Here is a 22,192-nt window from a genome sequence, read left to right as displayed (position 1 = left end):
ATGAAATGTGGACAAGATACCTAAATTTCATATAAAATTTACTGTATAACAATATCTCATTTAAGTACCACATAGGTGTCGTATGTAATATAGAGAAATATTCCGTCTTTCGCGACTGTAATAAAAGTTTTATTTACACCGGATGCGCTTGGCTTTATTTTAAAGCACTTCAATCAATGAAAGGTATGGCACATACACAATGGTACTCACGTTCTCTTCTTGTTTTTGTTCCACAGTCGCAGTTTTACCAATGGTACTGAAATATATTGCTCTTCTGCAACTGTAATAAGCGACTTATTTATACCAGACGCGTTTCTCTCTTTTGAAGCATCTTCAGTGGACAGTATTTTGTCTCCTCCATTGCCAAGTCACCTTTCCTAGTTTTGTGCTGCGGTAACACAATATTCAACGTTTGTGTTGGCTGATCAGTGTGCCATACACAAAAATTATATTTGACATAGCTCAGAGCACTTCACTGATAGATGGGATATTCAAGTCCTAATATTTTTGTAAGTACACAGTTTTGTTTAATGTATTTCGCCCACTTCCTTTTGATTGATTGAAGTGCTTTAAAATAAAGCCAAACGTGCTCAGTGTAAATAAAACTTTTGTTACAGTCGCGAAAGACGGAATATTTCTCAATATTACATACGACACCTATGTGGTACTTAAATGAGATATTGTTATACAGTAAATTTTATATGAAATTTAGGTAGCTTGTCCACATTTCATTCTCAACATTGTGGCAACTAAAATCGACCATACGGAAAGTTTACTCTATGGACTTATACCTGTGCAAACTCTTCAAAATTTCGTGCAATGGTTTACTATATTTAATGCTGCATAATAACTGCATTGAACATCGAAACAAAATTAAGTCATTTATGGGGGGAAGGTATCAGTCAAGAAGATGTATAAAAATCTAATTTTTGGGCCAAATAGTTTTTGTGGAATCGAATGATACGAATGTCAAAGAAGTCGGAACACGATGTGTCTGCACAGGCGAGCAGTGCAGTGACAAAATCGCGCACAGCGCGGAATGCAGGGAGCACGTCTTTGTAGCAGCGAAAGGGTTAATGCGGCCGTGGTGGCTTTACTTCATGAACTGCGCGCTCCCCCCTAAACGTAAGCTTGCGAACTATGCTATACTATGGCGCTGCTTCTATTGGCGCGAGCGTCGTGTGCAACTGGCAACGCAGCAATCTCCCCCATCTGGGCGGGCATGCGCGAGCCGCCAAGATAAAAGAATTGAACTATAGTAGACGAAAGGACGTGCCTCTCCAATGGGAACCGTAAACATTTGATCCAGGAAAACATGTCTGATATATTCTATACGACACTGGTGACGGCATGTGCGTCACATGACAGGAATATGCTGTCGACCCACCTAACTTGCACACTTGGCGAATGGGTAAAAGATTCTTCTACCTTGCCCGATTTAGGTTTTCTTGTGGATGTGATAGTCACTCCCAAAAAAGTGATGAAAACATAAGAGTGTGTCACATAAACTGCAACAAATGAATGCAACAGTTTCACAGTCGCACAGTTTTCTCTGTGCTCTGTCAAAACATGTTTTTAACGTTTTAAAATTTTTCCGTGTGTAGATCGTCAAATCCTGCATATGTCCAAGAAAATCTGCATATGTTCAAGCAAATCTGAACATGTCCTGGAAGTTTGGAGAACGAAATTGATTATGTGTGAGTGCCTGAACTCTGATAATTGTCTGAAAATAAAAATTTAAACTTTTTACTGGAGGGAATATTTGAACCAAGGACCTCTGGTTCCGCAGCCGCTCACGCTAACCACGGAACCACGGCGCTCCTGTGCCCATATCATCCTCGATGTTGCCTATGCTACCCATGGACTACTCAGTTTGTATATTTTGCTTATTTTTTCATAGTTCCACACAATTTCTTCCTGTTATCTCGATTGATCTGTGTTCAGTTTTTCAAGGCCTATCCACTGTGCCAAATTATAACTAAATCTGAGGGGGGTGCAATGTGGAGGTTCCCTTGTGATCAGGGAAGTCTGTTTCAGGAACATCGTTGGCCTTAAACCGTTGTCTCACAGATACTAAAGCGAAGTCGACATTCTGCTCCACCCCAAAGGTGTTCCACTGCGTCTAGGTAAAGATTCTGAGCAGGGCTTCCTATTTCAGGAATATTATTGCCCACAAACCATTGCCTCACATATACTGAAGCGAAGTCGACGTTCTACTTCATCCCACAGGTGTTCCATTGGATTTAGGTCAAGACTCTGAATAGGGAAGTCTATTTCAGGAATATTACTGGCCATAAGCCATCGTCTCACAGATACTGTTTTATGACAGGGTATATTGTCATGCTGATATAATCATCGTTTCGCAGCTGTTCCTCTACTATACACAGTGCTGTAAAATTTATTTATATCGTTCGAATTTAACGTTTTCTTAAGCATGTAGAACACGTCTACATTGTATCGTCACCTCCTCTGTACTTCCCTGTTGGCAGTATACATGCTGACAGGTAGCGCTCCCAGGCGATCGTCAAACCCAAATCCACCCAGCACCTTGCCGTGATACATCACCCCCAAACTACTCGTTTCTAGTCGTCAACTTTCTAGTGATATCACTCTTTACACCATTTCACGCACCGCTGAGCACAGAACAGAGAAATCTGTGTATGTTATTGTGCTAGCTGTACTTCTGGTTGCACTTTAGAACTCACAAGTGATCCCTTCTCCTGATTTCATGCGATAGTTTTACAACTACCCTTCGCAATGCTCGAAGGTCCCTGTCCGTTTTAGTGCATGAGTTCTTCCTGGTCCCAGTTTAGCTTTCGTTGTTCCCTTGCGTTTCCACTTCTCAATCACACCACCAACACTCGACTTGAAGAGCTTTAGAATGTATGAAATGTCTCTGACAGATCTGTCACTCAGGTGATATCTAAGGATTCAATGTTATTGAGCTCTTCTGACCGACTCATACTCCTGTTATTGTTTCTCTACTGGCTACACAATATTCCCTGCCTCCTTTTACACTGAGGGGTGGGGGTCTGCCTCTAGTGACATCTAGTGGTCACTTACACATTACGTTGAGGTGTCCACATACTTTTCATCAGATAGCGTACAGCGCTACGTCAAACCTCACTTCGCCCTGGTCGCCGAATTTTATCATTTATCAGTTACCTCAGAAAATAATATTGACAAAAAGTATTAAATTTGACAAGTCAGAATTTGCTAGAGCAGAAATACAAAGCTGAAGAAGTATGCATGAGACAGACAGACGCCACCTACATGGAAATTAAAGACGGGTTTTCTTAAAAGAGAATCGTCTCTATGACTACAAACAGCACAGATGGCAAGCCAGTACAAAGCAAAGAAGGGAAACACAGAACTTTGTAATGCGGGCAGCTGCAGTCGTTAACCTTCATATTGAATGGAAGTAAAATGAACCGCAAGACATAAGTAATAGGTGGTTTCTTTATTGTCATAACCGCTTTCTCTGGATTAAAACAGCATCCTAGAGAGAAAACAGTGTCACAATAGCGCATCAAGACACCCCAACGTTCGCAGTCAGATATCAAACTCCTGAAGAGGGGAAGCCGTCAAAATAAGTAAAACAGGAACATGCACCTGACCGCCTTCCGTGCTGTACCCTCGCAACCAGCAAACGTACGCCACCGCGCTATTCGCCCAGATGTTCGGTTTTATTTATTTATTTTGACGACTTCTGCTCTTCCGAGGTTTGATTTTTGACTATGAGCGTTGGGGACATCTTGGGGCGCTAATGGGACACTGTTTCCGCCTTAGGGTGCTGTTTTAATGCAGCGAAACCGGTTGTGACAATAAAGAAATTACCAGTTACCGATGTCTTGCGGTTCATTTTACTTCCTTTCATTAGAAACAAGGAAAAGCCAAAGAAATCAGTGCTGACATATGTGAATACTACACAATCAGTTATTTAATAAGTGATGGTTGCAAAATACTTACACGAATTATTTACAGAAGAATCGAAAAACTAGTAGAAATCGACGTCATGGAAGATCAGTTTGGGTTCTCGAGAAATATAGGAAGACGCGAAACAATACTGAGCCTATGACTTAGAAGACAGGTAAAGAAAGGCAAAGCTCCCCAAGATACTGTTATAGGCCCTTTGCTGTTCCTTATCTATAAAAACGATTTACGAGACAATCTGAGCAGCCGTGTTGCGTTGTTTAGAGACGATGCTGTCGTTTATCGACTAATAAAGTCATCAGAAGATCAGACCAGATTGCAAAACGATTTACAAAAGATATCTATGTAGTGCAGAATTGGCAATTGACTCTACATATTGAACAGAGTGAGGTCATCCACATGAGTGCTAAAAGAAATCCGTTAATCTTCGGTTACACGATAAATCAATCAAATCTAAAGGCCGTAAATTCAACTAGGAATTACAATTACGAACAACTTAAATTGCAAGGAACGCATAGAAAATGATGTGAGGAAGGCTAACCAAAGACTGCGTTTTATTGGCAGGACACTTAGAAAATGTGACAGATGCATTAGAGAGACTACCTATACTACGCTTCTACGCCCTTATTTTGAATACTGCTGCACTGGGTGGCATTATTTCCAGATAGGATTGACGGGGTGCATCGAGAAAATTCATAGAAGGGCGACACGTTTTTACTATTGCGAAACGGGATAGAGAGTGTCACGAACGTGATACAGAATTTGGGATGGACACCATAACATAGGCGTTTTTCGTTGCGGCAGAATCTTTTCACGAAATTTCAGTCATCAGTTTTCTACTCCGAATGCGAAAATATTTTGTTGACGCCGACCTACACGGGGTGAAACGATCATCATAATACAATAAGGGAAATCAGAGCTCTCCTCTTTTACGCGCGCTGTGCGAGATTGGAACAATAGAGAATTATTGCGAAGGAGGTTCGATGAACCCCCTGCCAGGCACTTATATGTGATTTGCAGAGTATCCATGTTGATGTAGATGAGATGTAGATGCACGTTTATTGATTTTTTTTAGACACAGAGAAAGCTTTTGACAGTGTTGACTGGAATACAGCCATTGAAATTCTGAAGGTATAAGGGGTAAAATACAGGAAGCGAAAGGTTAGAAACCCTGTATACAAGTTCTATAGAAATAACAGTTATAAGAGTCGAAGGGCACGAAGGAGAAGCAGTGGTTGAGAAGGAAGTGAGACAGGATTGTAACTTATCCACGATGTTATCCAATCTGTATATAGAGCAAGCAGTAAAGATAACCAAAGAAAATTTTGGAGATGGAATTAAAATCAAGGAGAAGAGATAATAACCTTGAGGTTTGCCGATAGCATTGTAAATAATTCTATCAGAGACAGCAAAGGACTTGAATGAACAGAGGAACGGAATGGACACTGTCTTAAAAACAAGGATGTAAGATAAAAATCAACAAAAACGAGTATAATGGGGTATAGGTGAACGCAATCCAACGATGTTGAGAGAATTACATCAGCAAATCTTACATGGATTTTACTTTTTGGGAAAGGAACGATGGCTGAAGTAGAGAGGATATAAAATGTAAACTAGCAATAGCAAGAAAAGCGTTTCTGAAGAACGAAAATTTGTTATTATCAATTGTAAAGTTAAGTGTTGGAAAGTTTTTCTAGGTGTATTTGTCTACAATGTAGACTCGTATGGAAGTGTAACGTGGACGATAAAGATGGTTCAAATGGCTCTGAGCACTATGGGATTTAATATCTGAGGTCATCAGTCCCTTAGAACTACTTAAACCTAACTAACCTAAAGACATCACACATATCCATGCCCGAGGCGGGATTCGAACCTGCGACCGTAACGGTCGCGCAGTTCCAGACTGAAGCGCCTAGAATCGCTCGGCCACAAAGCCGGCGACGATAAAGAGTTCTGGCAAAAAAAATAACAGACGCTTTTGAAATGAGATACTACAAAAGAGTGCTGAAGCTTAAATGTGTCTATCGTGTAACTAATGAGGAGTTACTGAATCGAAGTGGGAAGAAAAGAAAATTTTGTGGCACAACTGTACTAAAAGAAGGGATCGTTTGACAGGACACATTCTGAGCCATCGAGTAGTCGACCATCCGATAATGGAGGGAAGTGTTGGTTGTGTGGGTGTGGGTGAAGGGGGGGGGGGATGTAAAAGTTGTAGAGGTATCGTAAAGATTGACTACAGTAAGCACATTCAGATGGGTGTAGGCTGCAGTAGTTATGGAGAGGTGAAGAGGCTTGCGCAGGATAGAGTAGTGTGGAGAGCTGCATCAAAGCTCTCTTTGAACTGAAGGCCACCACATTGACAACAACACCCATTATTCGTTTCAGGTTAGCCTAATTGTCAGATCTGACAGAAAACAATGAGGTTTGTCAATTACTCAGAGACGCCAAAGAACGGCGAAGAGCAGTTAAACGCAATGCACAGTGTCTTCAAAACAGATTATAAGATGAACATGAAGAAAGGTAAAAAGTGGTAATGGAATATAGTCCAACTGTGGGAATTAGGTTAGAAAGTGACACTGCGAGTAGTAGATGAGAGGAAATGTCAACATAGTCGTTCTTATAGATCAGAAATAGCAAACGAGGAGACAGAAAAATATTAAAACAAAATTTGACGCTATACGTGTTCGCAATACCACCATATGATCGCCTGCGATATTATAAGGAAAATAATTTTCGTCTCCAGGTGCTCTAAATGGAAGTTAAAAATCGGAGTACTACAAATGTTATACTGAAAGTAACCCAGAAAGCTATATTGATTCCTGCTTTAACATAAATTTTCTGGATATGGAGCTTGTAACGGGACATCCTCCTCCAGCATTACCTTTCCTCAACACTAGCTGTCGACCAGTATTACTTTTCGAATTTTGGACAGGTCAGTATAAACTCAGCTGCTTTTCTGGAAACTTTCAAAATGGTTCAAATGGCTCTGAGCACTATGGGACTTAACATCTATGGTCATCAGTCCCCTAGAACTTAGAACTACTTAAACCTAACTAACCTAAGGACAGCACACAACACCCAGTCATCACGAGGCAGAGAAAATCCCTCACCCCGCCGGGAATCGAACCCGAGAACTCGGGCGTGGGAAGCGAGAACGCTACCGCACGACCACGAGCTGCAGACTTGGAAACTTTCATATAATTTTTATACAAAATGTGTTGTATTTCAAGCTGAAATTTATGAAAAGGAATTACTTTATTTTCGATGTTACAATCGATAAGTACTAGCTCTGAAGGTATAGTTAAATTTTTTTTTGAAACATTTGAAATTAAGAATTATTTGGCACACTTAAAATTTCTGTTATTAATTACGCCATCTAGCACTGTTTAATATGTTTATTTCTGGATTCATTTATGAAATAATAATCGAAATTAATAGAAATTCATTTGTCAAGGAAACTTGTAAACCCTTTGGAATACTGTTATTTCGGCTGAGTGAGATAGTAGTAAGCATGCCTCTGATGTGATCGGACGTAGTTTTGTAATTTCGGCTTTGTTTTATGTGAAAATTCGAAAGACTGTATGATATACTAAAATGTGTAACAAAAAAATTCTGCAACAATAATCTTCAAATTTATTTAGATCAATTCCACCATGAGGACCTAAAATGTCAGAATTTAAGCTTTAAGAATAAGACCCCTAGACAAGAAGAACTGGAGCCAACTCTACACGAAAAGCTAAGTATACTAGAAAGTTTATTGTAATCTTCGCTCCTCTCAAATTTTTCATAAAAGACTTTGCTTATTGAGGACAATAGCTGGAATCAGGAAGGAGGGGGGAGATTACAAGCTGCGTCATATTGTAAAGTAAATATCACTGAATGATATCAACATTTCGGCAATGTTACAGCAGCCTTTATCTAAGTCTATTCGGGTATTTTGTTGTCTAGGCGTATTTCGTCGTGACTCAACTACCGAGCTGCCGGTCACTGCCCGTCATCAGAGCCCAACAGACCTCATAAACAATGTGAAACGCGAGCGTTACCATCGAGTAACTCCCGCTGCGCGACCCATGCCTCACGAGAGCAAAGAGGCCACACCGCATTCGCCGATGACTACCTGTCATGGTCCATTCTCTAAGGAGCAGTTTACAGCAGCAGATCACCATTCCCTCCACGACAGGAAATCAGTTACAACATAGTTTCCGTGGTTGAGAAAACATGATTTTCTGACTGCTTTAATGCGTCTCGACATGTTTTCCTCTCCTGTGACAACCCCTTCATTTCGAAGCAGCATTTGCTCGCTGCGCACTCAACTACTTTTTGGATATATCCCCATCTCTGTCTTGCCCTACAGTTTTTGCTCTCTGCAGTCACCTCAAGTACCATGGAAGTCACTCCTCGATGTTCTACCACATGCCCTGTCATCCTATCCGTTCTTGTAACTATTGTCTTCCATACGTTTCTTTCCTGGCTGATTCTGTAGAAAATCTCATTTCTCATATTTTTTTAAATTAGCTTAGTTTTTATCGTCCTCCTGTAGAACGACATCTCAAACGCTTCGACTGTCATCTTTTCCGGTTCTCTTAAACCAGGTCAGAATTGTCTAGTATCAGATAAAGAAGAATGGAAAAGAAAATTCAGGATCTGTTAGATGACATTCAGATCGGCTTTCAAAAAGGTAAGGGCACCAGATGGACAGTTCTGGCGTTGCAACTGATGATGGAAGCGGGACTGAGAGAAAAATCAAGAAACATTCGTTGGCTTGGAGGAAACGCTCGACAATGTGCAATTTAACAAGCTGTTCGAAATCCTGAGAAGAATAGCAGTAAACTGTAGGTGAAGACGGGTAATTTAGAATATGTACACGAACCAGAAGGGAATATGTTCAAGAAAAGGAGCTACAGTTGTTGTAGATTTTTTATTAAAAGCGCGACTGATTTCGTAGATCACTTTGCATCATCGGGTGTAAATCTGAACAAAAAGAAGAAAAAGACCGTAAACAGTATTACGCAAAGACCGTATCACAGTGATAAAAAGTTTCCGCAAGACTGAATACTTACATTACAGTGTTCAAGCCACTTTTACAGGCCGATCCCAATTCTTTCTTTAAAATTTGGGGCCGGCCGCGGTGGTCTTGCGGTTCTAGGCGCTGCTGTCCGGAACCGTAAGACTGCTACGGTCGCAGGTTCGAATCCTGCCTCGGTCATGGATGTGTGTGATGTCCTTAGGTTAAGTAGTTCTAAGTTCTAGGAGACTGATGACCTAAGATGTTAAGTCCCATAGTGCTCAGAGCCATTTGAACCATTTTTAAAATTTGGGAAATTTCACAAGGAAAAAGAGATAATTATGGACTAAAACACGGCAATGAAACTGGAACCTGTGAACAAATGGGATGAGAGAAAAGATTATAAAAAAGCATCGGAAAGAGGGGGAAAGACGAAGTATAGAGTAAACAGTTGAAGCCGCGCCGAGACGGAACGCCTCACTCTGACAGGATATCAAAACAAATAACTGAGGACGTAGCTTGCAAGTGCTACTCTGAGATGAAGAGGTTGGCACAGGAGGCCAATTCGTGGCGGACCGCATCAAATCATCCAGAAGAATGGCGACAAAAATAAAGAAAAGCATATTCTTCGTAACTCAAGTAACATACACAAGTAACGGGTGTCCGAGAAGGAAGGACGAATTTTGAATTTTGCGGTATTTTGTCATATGACAGTTGGCAGGAGTGGTTTTTTTCATGTTTGTTACATGCGATCATTCCCATTAGTAGCGTGATAGCTATTGTATGGCGAGCATTGTTGTTTGATGTTTATCTGCATCATGGAACAGATGAAAACTGAGCAACATATCAAAGTGAGAATAAATTATTACGAAAACGGTGCAAGTTCCAAGACAACCGTCCGTGAATTGCGCGTGACACTCGGACATAATGCTGCTCCAACCGAATCACCAGTTCGGAAGTTGATCCGGAAGTTTGAGACCACTCTTGTTTCAAACGTTAAGAAAACAGGACTACTGCTTTCCGTACACAAGAAAACATTGCTGTCGTGCGTGATAATGAGGCCACGCCCCAGAAAAGCGGTTCGCCGATGAACTCAACAACTGGATTTATCGCCAAGTTCACTGAATGAAATCCTTTCAAATGATCTGAAAATACATGTGTACAAGATTCACCTTTCACGAGAGTTGGAGCCTGCAGTTCATGGAAAGAGACATCGATTTGTTCAATGCGCCTTGACTCGACAAGCGGAGAATGCGAACCTCACAAAAGAATTTTTCTCACATGAGGCGCACTTCCACCGCAGTGGGTACAACAGTAAGCAGAATTGCAGAATTTGGGGTAACGAAAATCCGCTAGTGACTGTGGATGATGAGATGCATCCACAACGCACGACTGTCTGGTGCGGCTTCTGGGCGGGAGGAGTGATCGGCCCGTACTTTTTTTGAAAATGATGAGGGAGCTGCCGTCACTGTGAACGGCGACCGTTACCGAAACGTGCTTCCTGATTGGTTTTCCCCTCTTATTGATGAAAATGACGATTTTTGGTATCAACATTATAGTGCGATATGTCACACATCCCGTGAAACATTTTCTCTACTGAATGTAAAATTTCCTCAAAAAATTTTCTCTTTACGTGGCAACAAGAAATGGCCTGCCAGATCATGCGATCTTACTTCTTGTGACATTTTTGTGGGGATTTATGAAGTCAAAAGTGTATGTGAACAAACCACAAACGGTACACCAATTGAGGAATGAAATAATTAAAGGGGTTTTTAACGGCATCCCACCAGATATTTCTGAACGTGTCACCAAGAACTTCAATGAACCAACCCACTGCTCGTGCCGCACGGCCTTCAGTAGTCATACGGAAGATATAATTTTCCATACATAAATGGGAGAAGCTACTTAATGTGTTTGTAAAAAAAATTACGTTTTCAATAAATTGTGTATGTTCTATGGCACTTTAATATTCGTCCCTTCTTCCCGGACTTCTGGGAACGGCGGCCAGTGACGAGTTGTCCTGACCTGTCCAGAGTAGAGATGGCAGAACCCCCGGATGATCTTCTCCTTGTAGAGGTTGCCGGCAGCGGTCTCGAGGCGTCGGATTGTCTGCATCTGCTCGAAGTACTGCAGCGCATCTTCCCTCGTCAGCTTCACACTGGTGGACGGGCCCTGGTCCAGCCGGTGCAGCCGGCATTCCTGTGACAAGAAGAGCTATGCGTCACTCACCGCGGAGGCACCACGCAATATAAGCGACCACGCAATATAAGCGACACTCTGGCTGTAATCTGGAAGTCCAAAGAATCCGAAATGCTGTTTATTTACGTAATAGACCACTCAGTCAACCTGTTCAATGGTACTTCTTATCAGAAGGTGAAAAGTTGGACAGTGCTGACCCTAAACAAGAAAGAAATTGTGTATTGTCATGCCTTTCCAGATTTAAGCAAATACCACCACCGATGACAGGAAATGTTGCTATTTCGTCTCTGTACACATAGACTTTCACTTTTTAAAGTGAAGTATTCACAAAGTTCAACAGAAATTTTGAATAGCTTGTTAACTCATGCTGTGGTTTTTGTAGTTTCTGTACTTTATAATATGACTGCTATCCTTCTACAATTTATCATCTGGAACCATAGTTTTCCCGATAACGAAAACTTATTTACGTCGAAAATCACTCCTGGGATTTTAAATTGTTGTGAATTATTTTACTCTGTGCGAAAGACTGCGTGTCCATATATATATATGTCTTCACTGCACAGGTACGTCAATGTCTCGCCATTTACAAGATACGAAAACGAGATGGTGTTACCTTATTCGCTCACACACACACACGCAACACACGCACAGACGCAACACATGCACAGACACCCACACACCCACCCACACAGACACACACACACACACACACACACACACACACACACACACACACACACACACACACACATAGAAAGAGAGAGAGAGAGGAAGGGGGAGAGAGAGAGATGCAGCCTACTGTGAAAACTAGATTCAAGACTCCCACCCAGGGCACAATCAACTGTCCGCCATCTCCTTTTCGTATCTTGTAAAAATGGAGACAGTGTAAGTTACTAGTACAGTTTCAAAGTGAAGACAATGTGCGAACCTGTAAAAGTAGGTATCACCAACTGCATACATCTAAAAAAACACACACATGGACATAGAACCTTTCACGTAGTGTGATGTAATGTTAATCACAATCGTTTGACACAATAGACGTAGTTTTCAATGTAAATAAGTTTTCTGTATTAGTTTCTTTATTGTTGCAGATAACAAACTCTCAAGGAGTAACACCTATACTGCAAAGTGCAGAAAACTGCAAAACTACAGCATATGTTAACAAGGTATTAAAAGATTTCTGTTTCAATTTGTGAATACTTTCGAAACTGAAATTTTATGTGTACAAATAACAAAGAGTAATTTTTCTGTTGTTTGGTAGAAATCAAATAGAAACCCACTGAAGTTGTAACTTCAGCGAAACACGTCTGGCTAAAAAGAAGAAAAAACTGTGTTTACTCAAGGCGGAATCCATCGATAAATAAATTTGCTTGTTACGTATACGTGTGTACAGTGCGCAGTTACAACGTTTTCATTCTCACCTCGAAAGAGTAAACTTACTTATGTAATTCTTTGTTTGTTTGTTTTCTGGTAATGACTGCCGACCTGGTACACAGCACACCACTGGAAAACCCAAAACAAAATGGTGCAGCCCATTGATAAGGTAGAGAGTCGGGCTTCAGTGAAACTGCGCGACAGCAGTTTAGCGTCTGGGACGTGATACATCAACTAATGTGAAGTCTGGAGTGCAGAATTCGAATCCACCTTTCAAAATGTTCTAACTGTAAGTTTTTTGAGTTTTTAAGGATTTAAGTTGTTTATTTTCTGTATTTCGATGTTTACTGTTCGTTTACCAGGGTTGAAACTTTAATAGTGGCAACTATTTATTTACACCTCGTACAAAATAAATACTTCTTTCAAAGTTTTACTGACCTTCAAAGTAGTCACCAGCATTGTGTATAACCCGTTGCAGGGATGTGGAAGTTTTAGGACACTCTTAGCAGTGCCAGTTGTGTTGACAGTTCGAGCGGCGCGGTCTATTCCCCGATGAATTTATAGCCGTTCTGAAGCGAATGCCGTGAAGTGTTTCCTTCGGTTCAGAAATCGAGTTTAACTCACGAGGTCTTAAGTCAGGGGAGTGCAATAGTTGGTATAACACTTATCAGCCCCATCTGTCAAAAAAATCAGTAACAGCTTCCACTGCACGTGCTTGAACATTGTGCTACAAAATGATGGTCAAGTCCTGCAGAAAGTGTTATCACTTCTGTCTCTAAGATGGTCGTTGGTTGTGTTCCAAAAATGAACAGCCGACAACAGACAGCATTACTTTAAGGGGACGACGAGTTATAACATCTAAGAATTAGTACTGAGATTAACCGCGGGACTGTTACGGTCGCAGGTTCGAATCCTGCCTCGGGCATGGATGTGTGTGATGTCCTTAGGTTAGTTAGGCTCAAGTAGTTCTAAGTTCTAGGGGACTGATGACCTCAGATGTTAAGTCCCATAGTGCTCAGAGCCGAGTACTGAGATTATTATGCACTAGTTGTCGAAAATGTGTGAAGTATTTAACACAACATGTTTCGGAACGTCGAGGGCTATTCGCTAAACAAGTCCTTATCTGTCGCAAAATGGAAACCACTGTGAAAACAAAAATAAAAGTTTTATTTGCAAGAGTTAGCTTCATCTTCCAGCCACTTCTGTACATAGTCACCACTTCGACTTGGACATCTGTCGTAGCGTTGTACCAACTTTCCAATACCTTCGTCATAGAAGGCAACCGCCTGTGCTTTCCGCGAATTCTCTACGCTGATCTAAAGCTCGTTGTCTGTGACAAAACGTTGTCTTCATAGCCAGCGGTTCATGTGAGCAGAGATGAAACTCAGCGGTAGCCAATTACGGGCTGTATTGTGGGTGATGAAACACTTCCCTTAGCAAAGGCTGCAGGAGCATCTTGATTGCCTTTGCAGACTGCGGACGAGAATTGTCTTGAAGAAGGAACCGTAGGGCAGTTATGTTATGTGGGCTGCACGACATCAAGCGAAATCTCTCACCAGGCCCTCATACGTGGCGGGCGACACGGCTTTCTAGGCCCCTCTACGTGCTCACTGTGCGTTCAGAACAGAAAAGAGCGACGTGACGCGATCGACGGGCATACTAGACACTCTGCCCAACACATACACTATGTGATCAAAAGTATCCGGACACCCCCAGAACATACGTTTTTCATATTAGGTGCATTGTGCTGCCACCTACTGCCAGGTACTCAATTTCAGCCACATCAGTAGTCATTAGGCATTAATCATTAGAGAGCAGAAGAGGCCGCTCCGCGGAACTCACGGACTTCGAACGTGGTCAGGTTATTGGGTGTCACTAGTGTCATACGTCTGTATGCGAGATTTCCACACTCCTAAACATCCCTAGGTCCGCTGTTTCCGATGTGATAGTGAAGTGGAAACGTGAAGGGACACGTACAGCACAAAAGCGTACAGGCCGACCTCGTCTGTTGATTGACAGTGACCGCCGACAGTCGAAGAGGTTCGTAAAGTGTAATAGGCAGACATCTATGCAGACCATCACACAGGAATTCAGACTGCATCAGGATCCACTGCAAGTTCTATGACATTTAGGCAGGAAGTGAGAAAACTTGGATTTCATGGTCGAGCGGCTGCTTATAAGCCACACATCACGCCGGTAAATGCCAAACGACCCCTCGCTTGGTATAAAGAGCATAAACATTGGACGATTGAACAGTGGAAAAACGTTGTGTGGAGTGACGAATCACGGTACACAATGTGGCGATCCGATGGCAGGGTGTGGGTATGCCGAATGCCCGGGGTATGTCATCAGCCAGAGTGCGCATGCCAACAGTAAAATTCGGAGGCTGTGGTGTTATGGTTTGGTCGTGTTTTTCGTGAAGGGGGCTTGCAACCCTTGTTTTTCTGCGTGACACTAACACAACACAGGTCTACATTGATGTTTTAAGCACCTTCTTGCATTCCACTGTTGACGAGCAATTCGGAGATGGCGATGGCACCAAACACGATCGAGCACCTGCTCATAATGCACGGCCTGTGGCGGTTACACGACAATAACATCCCTGTAATGGACGGGCCTGTACAGAGTCCTGACCTGAATCCTATGAAACACTTTTGGGATGTTTTGGAACGCCAACTCCGTGCCAGGCCTCACCGACCGATGTCGATAACTCTTCTCAGTGCAGCATTCCGTGAAGAATGGGCTGCCATTCGCCAAGAAACCTTCCAGCACCTGATTGAACGTACGCCTGCGAGAGTGGAAGCTGTCATCAAGGCTAAGAGTGGGCCAACACCATATTAAACTCCAGCATTGCCGATGGAGACCGCCACGAACTTGTTAAGTCATTTTCAACCAGGTGTCCGGATACCTTTGATCACATAGTGCATGTGCAAAGCTTCATCGGATTTTCATAGCAGTTTTATTTCGTGACCAATTGGAACTCACTTCCCGAATAGCCCTCGTACACTATCACATTATCAAGCTATATAAAACAAATAAACACAAACCATTACTTCGCATTACTACACACACTAACACACATACACTGACAAAAAAAAAAACAAAAAAAAACGCAACGCCAAGGAGTCGTGCGACATAGACGAAAGTTGGTAGACGTGTTCCTACATCTGAAAGATGACGGCTATTCAAATTTCGCGGCAGTCGCATAAGAGCGGTGCTAGTAGCGCCATTGTGAGGTTAGGATTTGATGTGAGTTGACACACAACTGTTCAAACTGTAGCATCGTTGGGGCTTATGAGAGATACGGAGCAAGATAGGTCACCATTTGGTAGCCGAGGGTAGTTATCTTCAGTTAATGAATTGAGCTTTATGATAGTGTAATGCACACACAAGGAAAAGTCTTGTATGTTTAACAATGCTTGTTTGGTACTTGCTTCTTATTTTTTCTGTGCCTATTGGTAGATGAAGTTTACTGTAGGTGATACTAGTGCACAGGCAGTGTAGATAGGTTTACTGTCTGTTGTAATGCGAAATAATGATTTGTGTTTGTTTCTTTTATATAACTTGATAATGAGAGAATGTAGCCCCGAAATATAATGTGTTAAACAAATCACACATCTTAGACAAGTGGTGCGTAGTAATTCTAGTACTGTTTCGCATGCAGTTGTACGATGGCTTCCCAAGAGATAGCATCGAAATGCTTTCAAAAAGTCATGATTATCATAACAGATGTACATCACTCTATTACAAACAACCACTTTCGATCAGACGACAAGCCGTTCCTCAGGTAGATATATACAGTAAAGAAGACCATAATTAGGCCTAGCGTTCACATACAAATATAACCGTCATATATCTATACGACATACGTCATATCAACTATACGTACAAAACATCAGTTACTGGACGTGTTTCAGAGCAATACAACTGCATCTACACCTGTGATCGTCAAATCGTCGATCCAGAGCTCCTAGTAGCTCGTGGGAACAGTTTTGATAGATCGTGGTAACGCTCAGGTTGGCCCCATTGAGCTCAGACCGCGCTCACAATTGCTTGTTTCTTCCGCGCACCCAGTACCTACTCCGCCAACATTAAAAACCTTGTTGATGACATAAAAGAACGCCAGCCTTCTCACTGGAGGTAATGTATGATAAAAATCTGTTCTTACATTTGTAATTTGTTACTAACTACGCTTCAATTACTTTCTTATGTGCAATTCGAATTCAGTTTATTTTTTCATATACTGGTTACTAAAAATTCATTTCATATTTGTTAGAAATGTAAGAAGATAGACGTAAACAATTGCAAGATTTTTAAAAGTTATTATTTCTGTCCTAGTATCTTTTGATAGCTAATATTAGAATTTAAAACCGGTATGGTAGCTCAGAAGTTTCGTAAGTTTGGCGACTACTGATCCAAACCAATGCTAAAGAACCCCTGTATCAAAACCACAGACTGCAAGAAAACATCCAACCCACATGTAAGGTAACATGTTAATGGGGGCAAGCGTAGAGTCTGACCGAAGTGGCACACGCCCTTCTGTCACAAAAACTGTGTCAAAGATTGTAGAACTCATTCAGAGGCAGTTCTGTACAGATAAATTACTAGACATACAAAGCGTATCTTTCGCACTAGCAAAAGGCTCTGAATTATTAATGGATGTTTAACATATAATGATCTATCATCATACCAGTTAAAATTAATGTATCTATACAAATTACAAATATGAGACACATAAGTAAAGTAGCCATTTTGTCCCGTGAGCGATCGTCTGATGCAGTTCGATTTCGAAAATAGGCGTAGCACATGAAATTAAATGATTTCTAGACGACATGCTCCAGCATTGGAAAAGTTCTAAAAGTAGTAAGTTCGTTATTTGTTGTGTGTGGAACGTACCTTCGTGTCAAATGTCGCCTCCGTTGCGTAGCCATTGCTGCTCACAGATAATACCTGCGGTCTCTGGAAAGAGAATAAGACATAAATATTACTCTGCACCACACTAAAACAAAGCTATGTTATATTGTCAAATCCTACGGCAAAGTTTACAGTTTATGGTAGTTGATGGACGTTGAGACTAGCGTTTTCCTCGGTTATGAAAATCGTCAAAATTACCAGCTACCGATCCTTGAACTCAGTTGCGCCACTACACTCAAACACTGTCCCTCACACTGATCTGTTCCTTATCCATATCTTCAAATCAGAATTTGGCCCACATCTCACTTCCCATCGTTAATATCCTTCACAGATTCTCAACATTAAAGCGAAGCAGCAGACGTCTCAGGACCATTAGGAACCCCTCATCACTTCCCTCCTTCCTGGAAATTTTTCGAGCATCACTACGTCAACGATCCCTCTGTCATCATGGTGTGTACTACTTGCTTCAATACAACTAACCAAATTTTATGCAAAATCGTCATTTAATCGCTATTAATTTTTTGTTAAATTCTTCAATAAATTGACAGATCTTAAAGTCAGGCAAAGCATTACTTATAGCGAAAGTCAAAGAAATTAGAGCTCATATAGACGTTTATCGACGGTCAGTCTCCTTAAAGGCCACTCTCAAATAGAACAGGGAAGAGAGGAAAAGATTGAGGTAACAGAGGTACCGCCTCCTGCCCTAGGTAAGGTGCTTGGATTGCGAAGTATAGATACAGATCTTATTGTAATTTCATTGATGATGATCGTTCTACGTCAGTACAAAGAGTGGTTGAAGATTCTACTGATCCATCTGACTGTGGATATGATATAACAGAAATGGACAGAAAAGGAAGAGTGACTGCATAGGATGTCCAGTGGCCACTACGTTCGTTTGTGGCGCATTTTTTAAATCTGCTAATGGAAATGCTGCACTTTGTGCATGAAAGTGTGCAACCAGTACTTGAAGCATCAAGATCGCAGCGCTGTCTTCCTTCACCTGAATCACTGTTTGAGGTGTTTGTTCAGCTCTCTCCTGTGGCTGTTAGTCGCAAGGGTATAGGTGCACTTAAATGACCTTGAAAAGTGCAAGTGCTGGTGTAGGTTAGCTACATGCCAGGTTCAAATGCATGGCATCATCAACATCACAGTGGTAAGAAATTTGAAAATCCGAGATGGCAATGGCAGGAAATTTAAAAAATGCAACAATGATCTGGCGGGTAATTTTTTTTAAAAAAATAGCATTATTTAAAATGAAACAGCTAATCACAGTGCAGTATTTTACCGAGAGGGACAATAAAACGAAACAGCTAATCAATTTGTAGCCTATCATGTTCAAAATTATCCAAATGATCTTTCAAAAATCATGTAAGTGCACACACATACACACAAATGCACACGCACAAACACACACACACACACACACACACACACACACACACACACACACATATATATATATATATATATATATATATATATACGCACACGCTCACTCACACGAAAGGTGTTATTCCAATGTTGGAGAGCTGCTGCAATACTGATAAGAGTTAAGAAGGGGAGCATGAAGATGGGCTGAGGTGGGACTGAAATTGTATTCGCATGGGAGACATTCTAGGATAACCCCATGCACCTATGCTATTTGCAGTGCCAGGACCGTGTAGTGGTTAGTGCATCTGCCTCGTGACCAGAAAACACGGGTTCGAATCTCGACCTTAGCACAAATTTTAATTAATTATTTCAGCCTGTGTTCATTATCACAAGTTCAGGTTACTTATGGTAATATGTACTAGTAGGTATAATTACAGGTCACTGATTGCAAACAAAAATTCTGCTTTTGTTCCAAACTACAGTTGCTATCAAAACGTAATTGTTGTATACGATTTTTTAAAAAAATACACTTGGCTCACAGAGTAGCAGTACTGATAAGATTTACAGTTTAAGGACCACTTGTCGACAACTAAAGTTCGATAACTGTACTACAATTTGCAAGCACAATGGACCATTAAGTTAAATATTTCCACATCTAAATTGTGTGTATTACTTATAAAATTACTTGCAACTCAGTTACTAACACGACTGATGCAACATATGGCATAATATGCATGCGATGTACTTGAGGACAATATTATGGAAATGGAAGAGGATGTAGATGAAGATGAAAAGGGAGATAAGATACTGCGTGAAGAGTTTGACAGAGCACTGAAAGACCTGAGTCGAAACAAGGCCCTGGGAGTAGACAACATTCCATTAGAACTACTGATGGCCTTGGGAGAGCCAGTCATGACAAAACTCTACCATCTGGTGAGCAAGATGTATGGGACAGGCGAAATACCCACAGACTTCAAGAAGAATATAATAATTCCAATCCCAAAGAAAGCAGGTGTTGACAGATGTGAAAATTACCGAACTATCAGTTTAATAAGTCACAGCTGCAAAATACTAACGCGAATTCTTTACAGACGAATGGAAAAACTGGTAGAAGCGGACCTCGGGGAAGATCAGTTTGGATTCCGTAGAAATGTTGGAACACGCGAGGCAATACTAACCTTACGACTTATCTTAGAAGAAAGATTAAGAAAAGGCAAACCTACGTTTCTAGCATTTGTAGACTTAGAGAAAGCTTTTGACAACGTTAACTGGAATACTCTCTTTCAAATTCTGAAGGTGGCAGGGGTAAAATACAGGGAGCGAAAGGCTATTTACAATTTGTACAGAAACCAGATGGCAGTTATAAGAGTCGAAAGGGAAGCAGTGGTTGGGAAAGGAGTGATACAGGGTTGTAGCCTGTCCTCGATGTTATTCAATCTGTATATTGAGCAAGCAGTAAAGGAAACAAAAGAAAAATTCGGAGTAGGTATTAAAATTCATGGAGAAGAAGTAAAAACTTTGAGGTTCGCCGATGACATTGTAATTCTGTCAGAGACAGCAAAGGACTTGGAAGAGCAGTTGAACGGAATGGACAGTGTCTTGAAAGGAGGATATAAGATGAACATCAACAAAAGCAAAACGAGGATAATGGAATGTAGTCAAATTAAATCGGGTGATGCTGAGGGGATTGGATTAGGAAATGAGACACTTAAAGTAGTAAAGGAGTTTTGCTATTTGGGGAGTAAAATAACTGATGATGGTCGAAGTAGAGAGGATATAAAATGTAGACTGGCAATGGCAAGGAAATCGTTTCTGAAGGAGAGAAATTTGTTAACATCGAGTATGGATTTAAGTGTCAGGAAGTCGTTTCTGAAAGTATTTGTATGGAGTGTAGCCATGTATGTAAGTGAAACATGGACGATAACCAGTTTGGACAAGAAGAGAATAGAAGCTTTCGAAATGTGGTGCTACAGAAGAATGCTGAAGATAAGGTGGGTAGATCACGTAACTAATGAGGAGGTATTGAATAGGATTGGGGAGAAGAGAAGTTTGTGGCACAACTTGACTAGAAGAAGGGATCGGTTGGTAGGACATGTTTTGAGGCATCAAGGGATCACAAATTTAGCATTGGAGGGCAGCGTGGAGCGTAAAAATCGTAGAGGGAGACCAAGAGATGAATACACTAAACAGATTCAGAAGGATGTAGGTTGCAGTAGGTACTGGGAGATGAAGAAGCTTGCACAGGATAGAGTAGCATGGAGAGCTGCATCAAACCAGTCTCGGGACTGAAGACCACAACAACAACAACAACAACATGCATTTCTTGATGAGAAGAGTTTGACTTTGTACCAAATTTAAAGAAAAAATCTTATTCCCACATCTAGATTCAGAAATCGCTCCTAGTTCCACTAGAACGGATACCAAAGTCAGGTAAAAATTATAACGACCCGTCGTACTAGGACATTAAGTTCATGTTGCAGCATAAAATGTTTATTGTCTTCTGCTTATAATGCTAACTCGAACAGTCTCACAGTGGGAACTACATGACACATCGATGGAACATCATACTGGACAATAGTAATACACAATCATATAGGTAGGAAACGAGGGCTGTTGTGCTTTCAACTAACCACCTTCAAAGTAACCCAAACATTATAGTGCCTCTGTACTAGGCTATTAACTGTATCTTGCAGTACAAACGTTTATCATCTTCTTATTTAACGTCCGCCTCGAGCAGATGCATCGAACAAAAGCGAACAAACAAAGTCCGCCTCTGTAGCGTAGTGGTAGCGTTTCCGCATGCCACGCAGGGGACTGCGTGTTGTGTGTCCTTCTTCATCATTTTCATCATCATTGACCCGCAAGTCGCAAGCCGGCACGATAGCTCAGCGTGTTCGGTCAGAGAGCCCGTTGGCCACTGTAATAAAAAAAAAACTGAGTGGAAGGATCAGCCAGCGAAAGGCAAAGGTCCCGAGTTCGAGTCTCGGTCCGACACACAGTTTAAATCTGCCAGGAAGTTTCAGTGTTGAAGATAGTTTCTTTGTTTCTGTTATTAGCAATTTCACCTGTTACTGGAAAGGCATGCTAAGTTTGTAAATGTCTCGGTACAGTGCACTAGAATATGGTTGCACAAGCGGTACCATCTAGCGAGAGTTTCACGAATGGTTAGAGAACATAAAAGCGCAACACATTATTTGTTACCTTTAGTTGCTAAAAATTTCCTTCCTTGCTGACAGCTTTAGCGGGATAAAGTACGTTATTAGCAAGCTTTCTGTGAGTGTACTGAGCTTCAGTTCTTGTGAGTTTTTATCTTCTTGAGAATAACTGTAGCATAAGCACGAACTCGGTGCGCTCACGCCCGATCTAAACACAGTCGGAAACAAAAGCGTGCAAATC

The 22,192-nt window shown here is 41.3% G+C and overlaps 1 protein-coding gene across 1 annotated transcript in view; it reads right to left on the bottom strand.

The window, feature by feature from the left end:
* The window catches only part of LOC124789525 (pyruvate dehydrogenase E1 component subunit alpha, mitochondrial-like), a 121,252-nt gene that overhangs the window by 61,956 nt on the left and 37,104 nt on the right, over window positions 1–22,192 (bottom strand). The window contains exons 2-3 of the mRNA XM_047256918.1: window positions 17,408–17,470; window positions 10,964–11,137 (exon numbers count right to left, since the gene is read on the bottom strand). Of these exons, the coding sequence (XP_047112874.1) occupies window positions 10,964–11,137; window positions 17,408–17,470 (237 nt within the window). The remainder of the gene's footprint in view (window positions 1–10,963; window positions 11,138–17,407; window positions 17,471–22,192) is intronic.

This window comes from Schistocerca piceifrons, chromosome 3 (assembly GCF_021461385.2).
Source record: "Schistocerca piceifrons isolate TAMUIC-IGC-003096 chromosome 3, iqSchPice1.1, whole genome shotgun sequence".
NCBI lineage: Eukaryota > Metazoa > Arthropoda > Insecta > Orthoptera > Acrididae > Schistocerca > Schistocerca piceifrons.
This window is presented reverse-complemented; position numbering and strand designations above follow the sequence as displayed.